Raw genomic sequence first — 16,389 nt, 5'->3', positions numbered from 1 at the left:
CCCCCCCAGCATTGTACCCAGGGTCTCTCCGCAGACATTGCACCTGGAGCCTCTCCCCACCTTCACCCCCTCCCCAAAATAAACCCCCCTGTGGCCCACCGCTCGTTTGCTCTGCTGCCGGAGGGGGGGTTGGGGGGACACACATGGACTTGGAGAGGTTTGGGGCTGGGGGGAAGTTTGGGGCTCGGGGGACGGACCCAGAGCTGGGGGGAGTTTGGGGCTGGGGGGTCGGGGATGCGGGGGGGGTCGGGGTTGGGGCCAGGGTCAGGAATTGGGGGGGGGCTGGGGGGCCCCCGATCGTTTTGGGGCCGGGTGGGGCTTTAGGACCTAGGGATCCCGGCTCCCGTCTAGCCACGCCCACTGGCTCCGCCCCCGCGCCTTCGCCACGCCCCTTTCCCCTCAGCCCGGCTCCGCCTTTCTGCCGGGGTTCGCTTGTCTCCATTCCCTCGCCGCGCAGGCGCGTAGGACCCGGAAGCGGCTCGCCTGGGCGCCGCCATATTGTGTCCGTTCCCTTCCGTACGGCCCGGTGGCGGCGGCGGGGCCCGGCCCGGCGGCTCCAGCCATGTCCGAGACCTACGGTGGGTCGGTGTGGGGGGAGAGCCCGGGGGCGGGGGCTCCGGCCGGCCTGGCGGGGGTCGGGGCTGGGGGTCCTCGTAGGGAGCGGGGCCCAGTGGGCCCTATGTGGGATGGGGGGGGCGTGTCTTTGGGGCCCTATAGGGGATCTGGGGGCCTATAGAGAGGGGCTGTGGGGCCCTGTGTGGGGTGGAGGCCCCATAGGGAGCGTGGGGGCCCCTGTGTGGGGTGGAGGCCCTATAGGGAGCGTGGGGGCCCCTGTGTGGGGTGGAGGCCCTATAGGGAGCGTGGGGGCCCCTGTGTGGGGTGGAGGCCCTATAGGGAGCGTGGGGGGCCCCTGTGTGGGGTGGAGGCCCTATAGGGAGCGTGGGGGGCCCTGTGTGGAATGGGGGGGTGCCTATGGGGGCCCGAATGAGGGTTTGCGGGGCCCTATGTAGGATGGGGGCTGTATAGGGAGTGCGCTGGGCCCCTGTGTGGGATGGGGGGGGTGTCTGTGGGGCCCTATGTGGGATGGAAGCCCTATAGGGAGTGGGGGGGCCCTGTGTGGAATGGAGGGGGTGTCTAGGGGCCCTATAGGGGGTCTAGGGGCCCTATAGGGGTCTGTGGATCCCTGTGCGGGATGGGGGTGGTGTCTAAGGGCTCTATAGGGGTCTGTGGATCCCTGTGCGGGATGGGAGTGGTGTCTAGGGGCCCTATAGGCATTTGTGGACCCCTGTGTGGGATGGGAAGGGGGGTCTAGGGGTCCTATAGGGGTCTGTGGACCCCTGTTTGGGATGGGGGGGGTCTAGGGGTCCTATAGGGCTATGTGGTCCCCTGTGTTGGATGGGTTGGGTATCTAAGGCCTCTATAGGGGTCTGTGGACCCCTGTGTGGGATGGGGGGAGTGTCTCGGGGCCCTATAGGGGTCTGTGGATCCCTGTGTGGGATGGGGAGGGTCTAGAAGCCCTATAGGTGGTCTAGGGGCCCTATAGGGGTCTGTGGACCCGTGTGGAATGGGGGGTCTAGGGGCCCTATAGGGGGTCTGTGGACACCTGTGTGAAATGGGGGTGGTCTAGGGGCCCTATAGGGGTCTGTGGACACCTGTGTGGGATGGGGGCCCTATAGGGGACAGGGGGCTGCGCGGGGGGTCCTATAGAAGGTACGCGAGCTCTCTAGGGGGTCTCAGTGGGGTGCAACTGGGAGCATATAGGGCTCCATACCGGGCCCTGCACAGGGGATTGGGCCCTATAGGGAGTATCCAGCGCTCTGTGTAGGGGCACAGAGCGGCCACTTGAGGCCCCTATAGGACTGGGCACTTATGGGGCGAGCAGCCACCCCCCACCCCCTTTCCTCCCAGGTTCGTGTCACCCAGGAGGTGACACCCCACGCGTGCGGGACTTGGGGCCCTTCGGTGCTTCGGCTTCTGCCGGGCACCAAAATGAGAGCGAAAAACACTTCTCGGGGTGTTTTTTGGGTGGTTTTGGGTGTTTTTTTGGTGGTTTTGGGTGGTTTTCGGGTGTTTTTGGGTGTTTTTTGCTGCCTTTGAAGCAGGAGGAAGGCGTGAAATCGCTTCCCCAAGGTCGCTCCCCATCAGGCAGCTCGGCTTCCTCACGGCCGTTCCCCCGTCCCGCCGCCGCTCGACGCACCTTGAACCTTAAAAACCCTTTTCTTCTTCGTATTTTTAAATGTATTTAATCTTCCTCTTCAGATTTTCTCTTCAAGTTCCTCGTCATAGGCAGCGCCGGCACGGGGAAGTCCTGCCTCCTCCATCAGTTCATCGAAAACAAATGTAAGTTGGTTTATTTTGGGTTTTATTGCCGCTGCGGCGGGTCACTCCCGACCAGATCCGTCTCTCGGGCTGCTGGAAAACGCTGCCGAAATATTTCTCTGCGGGACCTTTTGCCAACGGAAAAAAAAAAAAAAAACAACAAAAACCCCAAAAAAAAAGTGTGGTTTTTTTTTTCTGGCGCCTCAACCTTTCCTTGCCAGCTCCAGCGATGGAAAAGATCTTTTACGCTTTGGTGGATAAACCCAGTTTTGCCACAAAGCGCTGAAATTTTGGCTCTCTTTTTCTAAAACCGTGGATTTTCTTTTGTAACGGGGCGGAGGAAGGCTTTGAGCCTGCTTAATTAGAAGTGAAATGCCAGGCACCCCTCCTCCTCGGCGCTCCCCGGGTTTAATTTCACGTACGCTGGCACGGTCCTCGCTTCCTCTCCGCAGCCGCTTGCGAAATCTTCTCGGAATGAGCTTCCTTTGCCGGGGAATAATCCGGGCGGCAAAGTCGCGCCAGAGCAGCTCAAAGCCGTGCGGAGAAGCTCTTATTTTTTCGTAGCCGGCCGGTAGCGCATCGGGCACCTCTCGTTTCTGCAGTCAAACAGGATTCGAACCACACGATCGGGGTGGAATTCGGCTCCAAAGTCGTCAACGTCGGCGGGAAAACGGTGAAGCTGCAGATCTGGGACACGGCCGGGCAGGAGAGATTCAGGTAAAAGAAAAGCTCGCGGTGCCGGAACCGTGCGCAAACGCTCGTTTTCAGCGTCCTCCGCTTTTTTTAGGTTTCTTTTTTTATATTTAAAATCCTTTTCCGGAATTAAATCGACCGCTTTTGGAAGCGCGGCTGCTTCGCTCGAAGCACGCGGCGCCCGAAACGCCGAGGGCGTCTAGAATCACGGAATCGTTCGGGTTGGAAAAGATCTTTAAGATCGAGTCCAACCGCAAAGCTGCGACTAAGCCCCGTCCCCGAGCGCCGCGTCCAGGCGTCTTTTAGATCCCCCCGGGGACGGGGGACGGGGACGGTGACTCCACCGCTTCCCCGGGCAGCCCGTTCCGGTGCTCGACACCCCTTTGGGGGAAGGAATCCTTCCCCGCGTCCAGCCTAAACCTCCCCCGGCGCGGTTCCCTCGGCTGCTCCTCGCGGCGAGGAGGAGGACGAGGACCCTTCGCCACCTCCGTTGCCGCTCTCTGGCCGCGCTCCGGCACCTCGGGCTCCAGAAAGACCCAAAACCGGGGGCCCGAAGCCCCACCTCGGGGCCCAAAACCGCCCGCGGCGTCTTCGAGGGGACGATCCCCGCCCTGGCCCTGCCGGCCACGCTCTCCCCGATACAAGCCAGGCTGCCGTTGGCCGCCTCGGCCGCGCCGCCGGCTCATCTTCAGCCGGACCTTTTCCGGCCGCGGCGCTGCCGGGCGTTGTCGCGACTCAAACGCGGGAGCCCTCGTGGAATCGCCTCGGCCCGTCGATCCGGCCCGTCGGGATCCCGCTGGAGAGCCTTCCCCCCCCTCGAGCGGATCGCCGCTCCCGCCCGACTCGGCGTCCTCGCCGAGCTGAGGGCGCTCTCGATCCCTTCCTCCCGATTTTTGATAACGATATCAATCGGAATATACTTTATCCGCGTAGCCGGAGGAGCAGAACTCGCCCGGCGATCGTGAAATAAGAATATTACCTCCCTGCTTGAGAAAAAAGTCCTAAAAACGCTGGTTTAGGGTCAGTCCTGTCCCTGCCCGAGCCGGCTGCGGAGCTTCTCCTGCCTTCCCGGCAGCGCAAGCCCACCGAGGGAGCCCCGGTTTCCTCAAACCCCGGGGTCGGGGTGTGTGGGGGGGTTCCCCCTGCGTGTTGCCTCCGCTCTCATCCTCCTCCTCCTCTTCCTCCTCAGGTCGGTGACGCGAAGCTACTACCGGGGCGCGGCCGGGGCTCTGCTCGTGTACGATATCACCAGGTGGGTCGCGGCATCCGCGGAACGCCGATCTCCTCGACGGCGGCGGAGGGGGGGGGTGGGGGAATTTGGGGCTCAGCACCCCCCCACCGCCGCCTCCTCTGCTCCCCGTCCAGCCGGGAGACGTACAACGCGCTGACCAACTGGCTGACGGACGCCCGCACCCTCGCCAGCCCCAACATCGTCATCATCCTCTGCGGGAATAAGAAGGATTTAGACGCCGACCGGGAGGTGACGTTCCTGGAGGCTTCGCGCTTCGCCCAGGAGAACGGTGAGGGACGCGGGGAGAAAAGTTTGGGCTCCCGCGTAGCGTCCCGGGGTTAATTACGGTCGAAGTAACGAGGATTTTCTGCTTCGCAGAGCTCATGTTCCTGGAGACCAGCGCCCTGACGGGAGAAAACGTGGAAGAAGCTTTCTTAAAATGCGCCAGGACCATATTAAACAAAATCGAATCGGGTACGGCAGCTCGGATGTGGCTGTTCCAGGGTGGGGAAGGGAGGTTTTGGATCCCAGGGGTGGAGGGTTTGGATCCCAGCAGAGGTTTTAATCCCAGGGGTTGGAGGTTTTGGATCCCGGCATAGGTTTTAATCCCAGGGGTGGAGGTTTTGGATCCCAGCAGAGGTTTTAATCCCAGGGGTTGGAGGTTTTGGATCCCGGCCGAGGTTTTAATCCCAGGGGTGGAGGTTTTGGATCCCGGGGATGGGGGCTTTGAATCCTGGCAGAGATTTTGAATCCCAGGGGTGGAGGTTTTGGATCCCGGCAGAGGTTTTAATCCCAGGGGTGGAGGTTTTGGATCCTGGCGGAGGTTTTAATCCAGGGGTGGAGGTTTTGGATCCTGGGGATGGGGGTTTTGAATCCTGGAGGAGATTTTGAATCTCAGGGGTGGAGGTTTTGGATCCCAGCAGAGGTTTTAATCCCAGGGTGGAGCTTTTGGATCCCGGCCGAGATTTTAATCCCAGGGGTGGAGGTTTTGGATCCTGGCAGAGGTTTTAATCCAGGGGTGGAGGTTTTGGATCCTGGGGATGGGGGTTTTGAATCCTGGAGGAGATTTTGAATCTCAGGGGTGGAGGTTTTGGATCCCAGCAGAGGTTTTAATCCCAGGGTGGAGGTTTTGAATCCCAGCGGAGATTTTGAATCCAGGGGTGCAGGTTTTGGATCCCGGCCGAGGTTTTAATCCCAGGGTGGAGCTTTTGGATCCCGGCCGAGGTTTTAATCCCAGGGTGGAGGTTTTGAATCCCAGCGGAGATTTTGAATCCAGGGGTGCAGGTTTTGGATCCCGGCAGAGATTTTAATCCCAGGGGTGGAGGTTTTGGATCCCAGCTGAGGTTTTAATCCCAGGGTGGAGGTTTTTGGATCCCGGCCGAGGTTTTAATCCCAGAGGTGGAGCTTTTGCATCCCAGCAGGGATTTTGAATCCCGGCCGAGGTTTAAACCCTTCCCCTCGCCCCCTCCCCGGCCTTTTTCCGTCCGCGCAGGTGAACTCGACCCGGAGAGGATGGGCTCAGGGATCCAGTACGGAGATGCCTCCCTTCGCCAGCTGCGGCAGCCCCGGGGAGCCCAGGCGCAGAGCCGGCAGCAGTGCAGTTGCTAAAGGCCCCGTGCCCCAGGTGAGACCCCCGCACCCGGGGGGGGCCGCCCGGCCTCCCCCCTCGCACGCCGGCCGGGGGAGAAGGGATCCGACGCCTCCCACCGCGTCGCTACAAACCTCTTTCCCTCTTTTTTTTCTTTTTTTGTTTCGTTTCTTTCCCCCACCACCACCACAGGACCACGTGCCTCGCTCGCCGAGCCCCCCCCTGCTTCCCCAGGAGCCCCCCCCCCCCAGCCCCCTCTCCTCCGTACCATCCTCTTCCTCCTCATCCGAGAAGCCCCGGGACTCTCAAGTTTACCTCTGTGGCAAACGCCTTGTTTTGATTGTATTTGACCGAGGTGGCTTCTGTCAAACTCCGCTCGTGTGTGTGTCCCCCCCCGCCGTGTCCCCCGGCCGGGGGGCTGCGTTGTGTCTATGCGTGTCATCGTCGTGTCCCCCCCCCGCCCCGAGCAGGTTGGGTTCTGTTCAGTTTGTTTAAAACAACAACAAAAAAAACCCATAAAAACCCCTCCTTCGAGATGCTACCGGCAGCATTTCGGGGGCGGGTGCCTGAATGAAGGGGGTCCCCACCTCACCCGGGGCGGGGGGGGGACGGACGGTCCCCGGAGGTGGCTCGTCCCCAAGCGCAGTGGGGACGGGGACGGGGTGTCCCTGCCCAGCCCCCCCTGGTTTTGCCTTTTTTTTGCGTGCGTGCTCTCCGTTTTGCATTTTTACTCTCCCCCCCCCCCATGAGAGAAAAGATTGGGGGGTTTTTTTGCCGGGGGGGGGGGGAATGATGTCATTAGACCCTCCGCTGTCACTTTTTTGGGGGGGACACACAGGGACTTTGCTTGCTGGAAGCTGCTCGCCTGTCCCCCGGCCCCCCCCTCACCTCTCCGCAGGGGTGTGTGTGTGTGGGGGGGGGCCTTCTCGGGATGGGGGGGGGTGTCCCCAGGTACGCAGGGGGGGTCGGACCCCCCGTTTTGGGGACAGCAGCTCCCTTCAGCTCCGTCCGCCTCCAGCCAGGTCCCCGTCCCCCACCCCGGCGGGGGGGGGTTGTGTTTCTGCTTCCGTTCGTGTTATTTATTGCACTTGCCGGGATGGGGGTGGGGGGTGGGGGTGTCCTGGGGGGGCCGGGGCCACGTCCCAGTTTATTTTTTTTTTTCTCTGGAAAAAGAAGAAAAAAAAAAAACCCAAAAAAAGCAAATTTCTCTCCCCTCCAGGCTGTGAAAATGTGATTCTCGTACATAAAGTATTAATGTTTTCCAGCGCGCGGCTCCGCTGCTTATTTTGGGGGGGGGGGACGGGACTGTGATGGGGTACGCCTGCCCCAAATCCCCCTGCCCCCCCCGAGTGTTGTTGGGGTGCAGGGGGTGGGTTTGCCCCCCCTTCCCCGAGCTGCAGCCCCTCAGCTTTTCGTGCCATGATATTGGGGGGTGCCCCCACCCCGGGGCATGTGCCACCTCCCCTGTCACCCTTGGGGTCCCGGGCTTGCTCCCAAGCCGGGGGGGACACCCAGTTTTGGGGGTCTGGTTGCCAGGCTAGCCCCCCCCCCCCCGCCCCCTAGGGCTGGGGGGGGGGGACACCAGACCATGGGTTGATCATTAACCATCAGCAAACGGCCGCAGGGGAACAGCACCGGGGACGCCGTCCGTCTGTCCGTCCTGGGGTGCGGAGCCCCCCCACTGGGGTCCACAGCCCTACCAGCTCCTTTGGGGTTGCTCAATTTGGGGGGCCCTATATCGCGAGGGGGGCCCCTATATCGCGAAGGGGGCCCCTATATCGCGAGGGGGGGCCCTATACGTCAAGGCGAGGAGGATGGAGGCGAGCGGGGTGCTGAGCATCGCGCTGGGTGTTGGGGCGCTGCTGCTTTTTTGGGGGCGACGGCGGCGGGGGGGGGACACGGACAAGCTGGAGCCCCCGGCCCGACCCCCCCCCTACCCTTCCTGGGGAACGTGCTGCAAGCGGAGGTGACCCAACTCATCGCCTCCCTCCCTAAGGTGAGTCCTGGGGGGGGGTGGGGGGGTCCCAGGGCTGGGCCCACCCCCAGCACCCCAATTTTGTCCTTCTCCCCCCAGCTCAGCGCGACGTACGGCCCCATCTTCGCTCTCCACCTGGGTTCCCGGCCCTGCGTCGTCCTCTCGGGGTACCGGCTGCTGAAGAAGCTCTCCGAGGAATTCAGTGGCCGCGGCGAGGAATTCAGTGGCCGCGGCGAGGAATTCAGTGGCCGCGGCGACTTCCCGGCCGTCCAGCAGTGAAGCCGCGGCAACGGTGAGACCCTGCGGTGCGGCCGCGGCGGGGTTTTGGGGAGCTGCCGGCAGTGCCTGATCCCCCCCCCCCCCCCACCTCAACAGACACTTTTGGGGTGTCCCCCCCCCTCCCCACCATCCAGGTATCGTCTACGGGAGCGGGGAGCGCTGGCGGCAGCTGCGCCGCTTCGCCATCGTCACCTTGAAGAGTTTCGGCGTGGGCAAGCGCGGCGCGGAGGAGCGGGTGGCCGAGGAAGCCCAGCGTTTGCTCCGGCACCTCCGTCGGACCCACAGTACGACCCCCCCACCCCACGCACAGCCCCCCTGGGGCTTTCCCCCCAAAACCACCACCCCCTTAACGCTGTGCCCCCCTCCACCGCCCGTTTCACCCGCTCTTCCTCCCGCAGCTGCTCTTCATCTTCCCCAACATCACGCGGTTCGTACCGGGGCCGCGTCGGCAGATCCACGCCAACTACCTGCGGCCGGCCGAATTCGTGGCGGAACGGGCGCAGAGGAACCGGCAGCCGTTGGACCCCCAAAACCCCCGGGATTTCATCGACTGCTTCCTCCTGAAGATGCCGCAGGTCCCCGCTTCATCCCTCGGGTGCCAAAACTCCCCCGCGGGGTGCCGAAACCGCCGCCGGCGTGCAACCAGAGGGATTCCTCGGCAGGAGACGGGGAACCCCGGCACGCATTTCACCGAGGACGCGCTCTCCAAGACCACCGTCGACCTTTTTTTTCGCGGGGACGGAAACCGTCAGCTCTACCCTTAAAAACGGGCTCCGTATCCTGCTCCGGCACCCCGAGGTGGAAGATATCGGTGACGGCGGTGACGAGGAAGGGGCCGGCGCGGTGCTGACCCCCCCCCAACCTTTCCATCCCCAGCCCGGCTTCAGCAGGAGATCGCCCGGGTGCTCGGCCGCCACCGCAGCCCCCGCATGGAAGATGGCGGCCGCGTGCCCTACGCCGCCGCCGTCCACGAGATCCAGCGTTTCGCCGACATCGTGCCCACGGGGGTAACCCCGCGCCACCACGTATGACGTCCAGCTTGGGGGGGGTACACCATCCCCAAGGTACCGCGTCTAGGGCCCCCCCGGCTTCACCGGGGCCCCCCCTCGACCCTCCTCTTCCTCGGCATCCAGGGCACGACCGTCATCCCGCTGCTCTGGCAGCGTGGGGAGCATCCCCCCCAGTAAAGCCACTTCGCTCTCCCCCACCCTTTCCACGGCTTCGTGGGGACCCCCTCGGGGTTACCGGCCCCGTCCCCTGTGGGGCAGGCGGCGGGGGGGGGGGCTGCGACGGGGCCGTGGGTTGCGCGGTGTTTTATTTGGGGACAAGCGGGGGGACACGCGGTAAAGGGGGGGTTTCCGTGCCGGGGTGCGATGCGGCATCTCGGGGGGGGGGGGTCTCAGAGGGGGAAGAAGCAGATCTCGAAGGGTCGGGGGACGTTCATGATGCCGCTGACGTCGGGGCGCAGGTCGAGGCGGGGGCGGCCGGGGGGGTGGCGTAGCTGGAAACGCTGGAGGATGGCGGTGAGGAAGAGGAAGAGCTGCGCCCGCGCCAGGCTTTCCCCCACGCACATCCGCTTCCCTGCGGGGAGAAAAGAGGGGTCACCTCGGGGGGTGTCCCGTCCCCCCCCCCCCCCAGCCCCACTTTGGGCTGTTACCCACCTGCGGAGAAGGGCATGAAGGCTTCGCTCTTCTTGAACCCCCCCTTTTCATCCAGAAAATGGCGGGGGTCGAAGGCTTCGGGGTTTTTGAAGTGCCGGGGGTCACGCAGGGCCGAGCTCAGGACGGGGTAGATGGTGCACCCCTGCGTGGGGAGATGGGGGGGCAGTTTAGGGGGTGCCCCCCCCCAAAAAAAAACAAAACCCCCAAGCGCAGCGGGGAGGGGACGTAATCAATAATTAACCGCGCCGTCGCTAATCGAAAATGGGGCTGTGCAACCGCCGATCGATGATTAATCGGCGATCGATGATTAATCGGCGATCGATAAGCGCCTTGCGCAATTAGCGGGCGAGGGCGAATCGTTAACGGTCAACGCTGAAAGCGCCTGGCGCAATCCATGCAATCGGTAACGGCCGATTAGCGGCAACGGTTAATCGATACGCAATTAAGGCGATGACGAAGAGCAGTCGTTAAGGGTTTCCGCCCGCGCAAGGGCCGCGCGATTAACGACGGGCGCTGGAATTTATCGCCAATGTGATAAATCGGCGGGGGAGCGCGGATTGATAATTAATGGGGAGCGATTTAATGAGGGCTTAGCCTCCTAACGAGCGGCACCTCGGGGATGGTGAAGCCCCCCAGCTGCGTGTCCCGCTTCACCGTCCGGATGAAGCCGAGGGGGACGAGGTCGAGGTATCGCTGCGCCTCGTGGATGAAGGCCTCGGTGTAGGGCATCGCTCCCCGGTCCCCCAGGGCGGGGGTCCGCTCCGTGCCCATCACCCGCTCGATCTCGCCCCGCACCTTCGCTGCGGAGAGAGAAGGGGGTCGGTGGGGTGTCCCCCGCCCTGGGGACCCCACGCCGGCGCCCCGTCTCACCGGCCGCCTCGGGGTGCTCCAGCAGCAGCAGCAGGCAGTAGCGGAGGGTGATGCTGGTGCTCTCCGTCCCGGCCACGAACATGTCGAAGAGCGTGGCATGCAGGTTCTCCGGCCGGAAAGCCGGCCCGGGGTTCCCCTTCTCCTGCGTTTGGGGGGGGGGGAGCATAAGGGGGTTCAGGCACATGTCCCCCCAAAATGATGCTTGGGGTCCTGGCCCCTCGTGCCTTCTCTCCCCCCCAAAATGATGCTTGGGGTCCTGTCCCCTGTCCCCCCAAAATGATGCTTGGGGTCCCGTCCCCTCGTGCCCCGTGTCCCCCCAAAATGATGCTTGGGGTCCCATCCCTTTATGTCCCCTGTCCCCCCAAAATGATGCTCGGGGTCCTGTCACCTTGTGCCCCGTGTCCCCCCAAAATGATGCTTGGGGTCCTGTCCCCTCGTGCCCTCTGTCCCCCCCAGAATGATGCTTGGGGTCCTGTCCCCTGTCCCCCCAAAATGATGCTCGGGGTCCCGTCCCCTTGCACCCCGTGTCCCCCCAAAATGATGCTTGGGGTCCCATCCCTTTATGTCCCCTGTCCCCCCAAAATGAAGCTCAGGGTCCTGTCCCCTCACACCCCGTGTCCCCCCAAAATGATGCTTGGGGTCCCATCCCTTTATGTCCCCTGTCCCCCCAAAATGATGCTCGGGGTCCCGTCACCTTGTGCCCCGTGTCCCCCCAAAATGATGCTTGGGGTCCTGTCCCCTCGTGCCCTCTGTCCCCCCAAAATGAAGCTCGGGGTCCCGTCCCCTCGCACCCCATGTCCCCCAAAATGATGCTTGGGGTCCCGTCCCCTCACACCCCATGTCCCCCAGAATGATGCTCAGGGTCCTGTACCTTCACACCCCGTGTCCCCCAAAATGATGCCTGGGGTCCTGTCACCTTGTGCCCTCTGTCCCCCAAAATGATGCTTGGGGTCCCATCCCTTTATGTCCCATGTCCCCCAAAATGATGCTCAGGGCCCCATCCCCTCGCACCCCGTGTCCCCCAAAATGATGCTTGGGGTCCTGGCCCCTCGTGCCTTCTCTCCCCCCCAGAATGATGCTTGGGGTCCTGTCCCCTGTCCCCCAAAATGATGCTCGGGGTCCCGTCCCCTCGTGCCCTCTGTCCCCCCCAAAATGATGCTTGGGGTCCCATCCCTTTATGTCCCCTGTCCCCCAAAATGAAGCTCAGGGCCCCATCCCCTCGCACCCCGTGTCCCCCAAAATGATGCTTGGGGTCCTGTCCCCTCGTGCCCTCTGTCCCCCCAAAATGAAGCCTGGGGTCCCGTCCCTTGCACCCCATGTCCCCCCAGAATGATGCTTGGGGTCCTGTCCCCTGTCCCCCAAAATGATGCCTGGGGTCCTGTCCCCTGCGCCCCATGTCCCCCAAAATGATGCTTGGGGTCCTGTCCCCTGTCCCCGAAAATGAAGCTTGGGGTCCCGTCACCTTGCGCCCCATGTCCCCCCAAAATGAAGCTCAGGGTCCCATCCCTTTGTGTCCCGTGTCCCCCTAAAATGATGCTCAGGGTCCTGCCCCTGTCCCCCAAAACGAAGCTCGGGGTCCCGTCCCCTCGCGCCCCGTGTCCCCCAAGCCCAAGCTCCGCGTCCCACCGCCCCCACCCCACCTGCTCCATCCTGCAGAGGAAAGCGTCCAGGAAATCCCGGGGTGCCCCCGAACCCAGGGTGGCCTCGTGCTCCGCCACCTTTTTGGCCAAGAAATTCTGGAGGAAGGAATTGTTCCGGAAGAAAGTTTGGTGCGGGCCGGGCAGGCGATCCATCAGACCGGGCAGGATGTTGTAGAGCTGCCGGGAGAGAGCCAGGCGGCAACGGTGACGACCAGGCGGCAACGGTGACGACGAGGTGGCACGGTGGCAACCAGGCGGCACGGCGCCGGCAATGCCAGAAGCGGAGGTGCCCCCCTTCCCCGCGCCCCAAACCCCTCACCTGCCCAGCGACGGAGCTCTCCAGGCGGAAATTTTCGGCGAGGCACCGGAGGACGCCGCGGTACTCCTCGTCGCCGTAGCCGAAGCGCTCGCCGAAGAGGATGCGGCAGATGGCGTTGCCCACGGCCGCGCTCAGCAGCGTGGCGGGGTTGAAGGGCTGCCCTGCGGTTTTGGGGGGGACGGTGATGACGGCGGAGCCAGACCACCCCCCCACCTCAGCCCCACCGCGATCCCACCGCGATCCCACCGCCCACCTTCGGTGCATGCCAGCTCCTGCAGCAGCATCCTCGTCTCCTCCTGGATCTGCTCCTCCACGCTCCTCTTGCCCATGCCGAAATCCCGCAGCGTGGTGAGGGTGAAGCGCCGGGTCTGCGTCCACGTCTCCCCGTTGCTCATGAAGAGACCGAGATTTTTGTGGTTTTTCTCCGCCAACGGGAACCGACCCCGGTCGGTGAATTCGTCCCCGCGGTTCACCAGCACCTCTCGTACCACCTCGTAGCCGAAGACCACCACCACCCGCTCCGAGCCGAACCGCAGGGCGAAGACGGGGCCGTACTTCTCGCTCAGCTGCGGAACCCAACGACGACCCCCAGCCCCGGTGTGGGTCGCGGCACCCCGCCGGGGGCTCTCGCCAGCGGCACCCCGGGGCGCTCGCCATCGGGGGGCTCGGCCCCCCCACTCACCTTGCGGAAGGTCTTGCAGGTGTCGGCAGCCCTGAGCTGCAGCAGGTTGCCGATGATCGGCAGCGCCAGCGGCCCCGGCGGGTAATTTCGGTTCCGCCGTTCATTTTTCCACCGGGCCACGAGAGCCGTGGCCGCCAAGACGAGGAGGAGGAGGATGATGGTGACGGTGCCCACCGGCTCCATGGCTGCTGGCGCCCGGCTCGGCGGCGAGGAGCAAAGTCTGCCGGCGCCGGGGAGGTCGCGGTGGCGAAGCCGGGGCCACCGGACGGTCGATGACCTCGGGGAGGTTTTTGGGCGGGCGCCCCGCTCGGGGTGCGCCGCAGGGACGGGCTGTTCCTGGAGCCGGGGGACAAAGGGGACCCTGCCCTCCCTGCGCCCCGCTGGGTGCCAGCAGCCCCCGGCACCCTGAGCACCCGGAGCTGGCCCTTCGCCTGCTGCAACCCCCGTCCCCTCGCTGCAACCCCCGTCCCCTCCTTGTTGCAACCCCATCTCCTCGTTGCAAACCCCGTCCCCCGTTGCAAACCCCGTCCCCCTGTTGCAACCCCCGTCCCCTCGCTGCAAACCCCGTCCCCTCCTTGTTGCAACCCCTGTCCCCCATTGCAAACCCCGTCCCCTTGTTGCAAACCCCGTCCCCCGTTGCAAACCCCGTCCCCCCGTTGCAAACCCCGTCCCCTCGTTGCAAACCCCGTCCCCTCGCTGCAACCCCCGTCCCCTCCTTGTTGCAACCCCATCCCCTGTTGCAAACCCCTGTCCCCCGTTGCAAATCCCGTCCCCTCCTTGTTGCAACCCCCATCCCCTCGTTGCAAACCCTGTCCCCTCATTGCAAACCCCGTCCCCCCGTTGCAAACCCCTGTCCCCTCGTTGCAAACCCCGTCCCCTCCTTGTTGCAACCCCATCCCCCTGTTGCAAACCCCGTCCCCTCGTTGCAACCCCATCCCCTCGCTGCAACCCCCGTCCCCTCCTTGTTGCAACCCCTGTCCCCCATTGCAAACCCCGTCCCCTTGTTGCAAACCCCGTCCCCCGTTGCAAACCCCGTCCCCCTGTTGCAACCCCGTCCCTCGCTGCAAACCCCGTCCCCTCCTTGTTGCAACCCCATCCCCCTGTTGCAAACCCCTGTCCCCCGTTGCAAATCCCGTCCCCTCCTTGTTGCAACCCCCATCCCTCGCTGCAAACCCCGTCCCCTCCTCGTTGCAACCCCGTCCCCTCATCGCAAACCCCTGTCCCTCGCTGCAAACCCCATCCCCTCCTTGTTGCAACCCCTGTCCCCCGTTGCAAACCCCATCCCCTCGTTGCAAACCCCGTCCCCCGTTGCAACCCCTGTCCCCTCGTTGCAAATCCCGTCCCCTCCTTGTTGCAACCCCCATCCCCTCGTTGCAAACCCTGTCCCCTCATTGCAAACCCCGTCCCCCCGTTGCAAACCCCGTCCCCTCCTTGTTGCAACCCCCGTCCCCTCGCTGCAAACCCCGTCCCCTCCTTGTTGCAACCCCTGTCCCCCATTGCAAACCCCGTCCCCTTGTTGCAACCCCATCCCCCTGTTGCAAACCCCTGTCCCCCGTTGCAAATCCGTCCCCTCCTTGTTGCAACCCCCATCCCCTCGCTGCAAACCCCGTCCCCTCCTCGTTGCAACCCCGTCCCCTCATCGCAAACCCCTGTCCCCTCGCTGCAAACCCCATCCCCTCCTTGTTGCAACCCCATCCCCCTGTTGCAAACCCCGTCCCCTCGTTGCAACCCCCATCCCCTCGCTGCAAACCCCGTCCCCTCCTTGTTGCAACCCCTGTCCCCCGTTGCAAACCCCGTCCCCCATTGCAAACCCCTGTCCCCCGTTGCAAACCCCATCCTCCCGTTGCAAACCCCTGTCCCCTGTTGCAAACCCTGTCCCCTGTTGCAAACCCCTGTCCCCTTGTTGCAAACCCCGTACCCTCCTTGTTGCAACCCCGTCCCCTCGTTGCAAACCTCATCCCCTTGTTCCAACCCCGTCCCCTCGCTGCAAACCCCGTTTCCTCCTCGCTGCAACCCCCGTCCCCTCACTGCAACCCCCCATCCCCTCGTTGCAAACCCCGTCTGACTGTTGCAAACGCCGTCCCCTCATTGCAACCCCCCGTCCCCCATTGCAAACACCATTCCCTTCTTGCAAACCCTGTCCCCTTGCTGCAAACCCCGTCCCCTCATTGCAACCCCCATCCCGTCGTTGCAAACCTCATCCCCTCGTTGCAACCCTCGTCTCTTCGTTGCAACCCCGTCCCCTCATTGCAAACTCCATCCCCTCCTTGCAAACTCCGTCCCTACATTGCAACCCCCATCCCCTCTGTGCAAACCCCGTCCGCTCGTTGCAAACCCCGTCCGCTCATTGCAACCGCGTCTCCTCGCTGCAAACCCTGTCCCCTCGTTGCAAACCTCGTCCCCTCGTTGCAACCCCCATCCCCCATTGCAAACCCCGTCCCCTCATTGCAACCCCCGTCTCCTCTGTGCAACCCCAATCCCCTCGTTGCAAACCTCATCCCCTCGTTGCAACCCCCCCGTCCCCTTGTTGCAACCCCCGTCTCCTCTGTGCAATCCCCGTCCCCTCGTTGCAACCCCTGTCCCCTCGTTGCAACCCCTGTCCCCTCGTTGCAAACCTCGTCCTTTCACTGCAAACCTCGTCCCTTCGCTGCAAACCCCGTCTCCTCGCTGCAACCCCCGTCCCCTCGTTGCAAACCTCATCCCCTCGTTGCAACCCCCTGTCCCCCATTGCAAACCCCGTCCCCTCGTTGCAACCCCTGTCCCCTCGTTGCAAACCCCGTCCCCTCCTTGTTGCAACCCCCGTCCCCTCGTTGCAAACCTCATCCCCTCGTTGCAACCCCCTGTCCCCCATTGCAACCCCTGTCCCCTCGTTGCAACCCCCGTCCCCTCGTTGCAAACCTCGTCCTTTCACTGCAAACCTCGTCCCTTCGCTGCCACCCCCGTCCCTTCGCTGCCACCCCCGTCCCTTCGCTGCCAGCCCCCTCCCTTCGCTGCCAGCCCCGTGGCCGGGCACGCAGCGTCCTTGGTGGCCGCCGGCAAGGTGCCAGCCATTTCTCCTGGCTCCGGCTACGGGGTTTTGCCCGGCCAGAGCACCCAGCGTCCCGCAGCCTTTGGACCCGCCTTGCCTCGGCC

The 16,389-nt window shown here is 63.8% G+C and overlaps 2 protein-coding genes and 1 long non-coding RNA gene across 4 annotated transcripts; 2 read left to right on the top strand and 1 right to left on the bottom strand.

Annotated features, from left to right (window-relative positions):
* The first annotated feature begins 285 nt into the window (after positions 1-285).
* On the top strand, positions 286-7,095 carry RAB4B (RAB4B, member RAS oncogene family). The gene is made up of 8 exons (XM_072848861.1): positions 286-578; positions 2,260-2,340; positions 2,922-3,036; positions 4,202-4,264; positions 4,378-4,532; positions 4,622-4,717; positions 5,736-5,867; positions 6,024-7,095. Exons 1-7 carry the CDS (start codon positions 563-565, stop codon positions 5,849-5,851), a joined length of 642 nt encoding a protein of 213 aa, XP_072704962.1. The 5' UTR covers positions 286-562; the 3' UTR covers positions 5,852-5,867; positions 6,024-7,095.
* Positions 7,096-7,646: 551 nt separating this feature from the next.
* Positions 7,647-9,278, top strand: LOC140645425 (uncharacterized). Of its 2 annotated transcripts, XR_012039985.1 has the most exons (4): positions 7,647-7,827; positions 7,906-8,098; positions 8,220-8,369; positions 8,484-9,278. It is a non-coding gene; the product is annotated as an uncharacterized lncRNA (long non-coding RNA). The 2 variants fall into 2 exon arrangements; XR_012039984.1 differs by having other exon boundaries at positions 7,656-8,098.
* Positions 9,279-9,484: 206 nt separating this feature from the next.
* Positions 9,485-13,440, bottom strand: LOC140645360 (cytochrome P450 2H2-like). Its single transcript, XM_072848722.1, has 8 exons — positions 13,258-13,440; positions 12,829-13,141; positions 12,576-12,736; positions 12,257-12,433; positions 10,617-10,758; positions 10,359-10,546; positions 9,747-9,888; positions 9,485-9,666 (listed from the first exon to the last, which is right to left on the bottom strand). The coding sequence occupies exons 1-8, from the start codon at positions 13,438-13,440 to the stop codon at positions 9,485-9,487; spliced, it is 1,488 nt and encodes a 495-aa protein (XP_072704823.1).
* Positions 13,441-16,389: the final 2,949 nt, after the last annotated feature.

The sequence above is a fragment of the Ciconia boyciana genome, chromosome 33 (assembly GCF_034638445.1).
Source record: "Ciconia boyciana chromosome 33, ASM3463844v1, whole genome shotgun sequence".
NCBI classification, from domain to species: Eukaryota; Metazoa; Chordata; class Aves; order Ciconiiformes; family Ciconiidae; genus Ciconia; species Ciconia boyciana.
The sequence above is the reverse complement of the archived record's forward strand: the minus strand, read 5'-3'. Positions and strand labels throughout refer to the sequence as shown.

What these genes read in the sequence shown, in the direction of transcription:
- RAB4B (XM_072848861.1), top strand. An exon ending in TCAGTTCATCGAAAACAAAT is followed by an intron (nt 2,341 to 2,921) that starts GTAAGTTGGTTT and finishes TCGTTTCTGCAG; the next exon opens with TCAAACAGGATTCGAACCAC. An exon ending in CTCGTGTACGATATCACCAG is followed by an intron (nt 4,265 to 4,377) that starts GTGGGTCGCGGC and finishes CTCCCCGTCCAG; the next exon opens with CCGGGAGACGTACAACGCGC.
- LOC140645360 (XM_072848722.1), bottom strand. Translation starts at nt 13,440, where the DNA reads ATGGAGCCGGTGGGCACCGTCACCATCATCCTCCTCCTCCTCGTCTTG. An exon ending in CCTGCAAGACCTTCCGCAAG is followed by an intron (nt 13,142 to 13,257) that starts GTGAGTGGGGGG and finishes TGGGTTCCGCAG; the next exon opens with CTGAGCGAGAAGTACGGCCC. An exon ending in GGGGCTTCACCATCCCCGAG is followed by an intron (nt 9,889 to 10,358) that starts GTGCCGCTCGTT and finishes CTCCCCACGCAG; the next exon opens with GGGTGCACCATCTACCCCGT.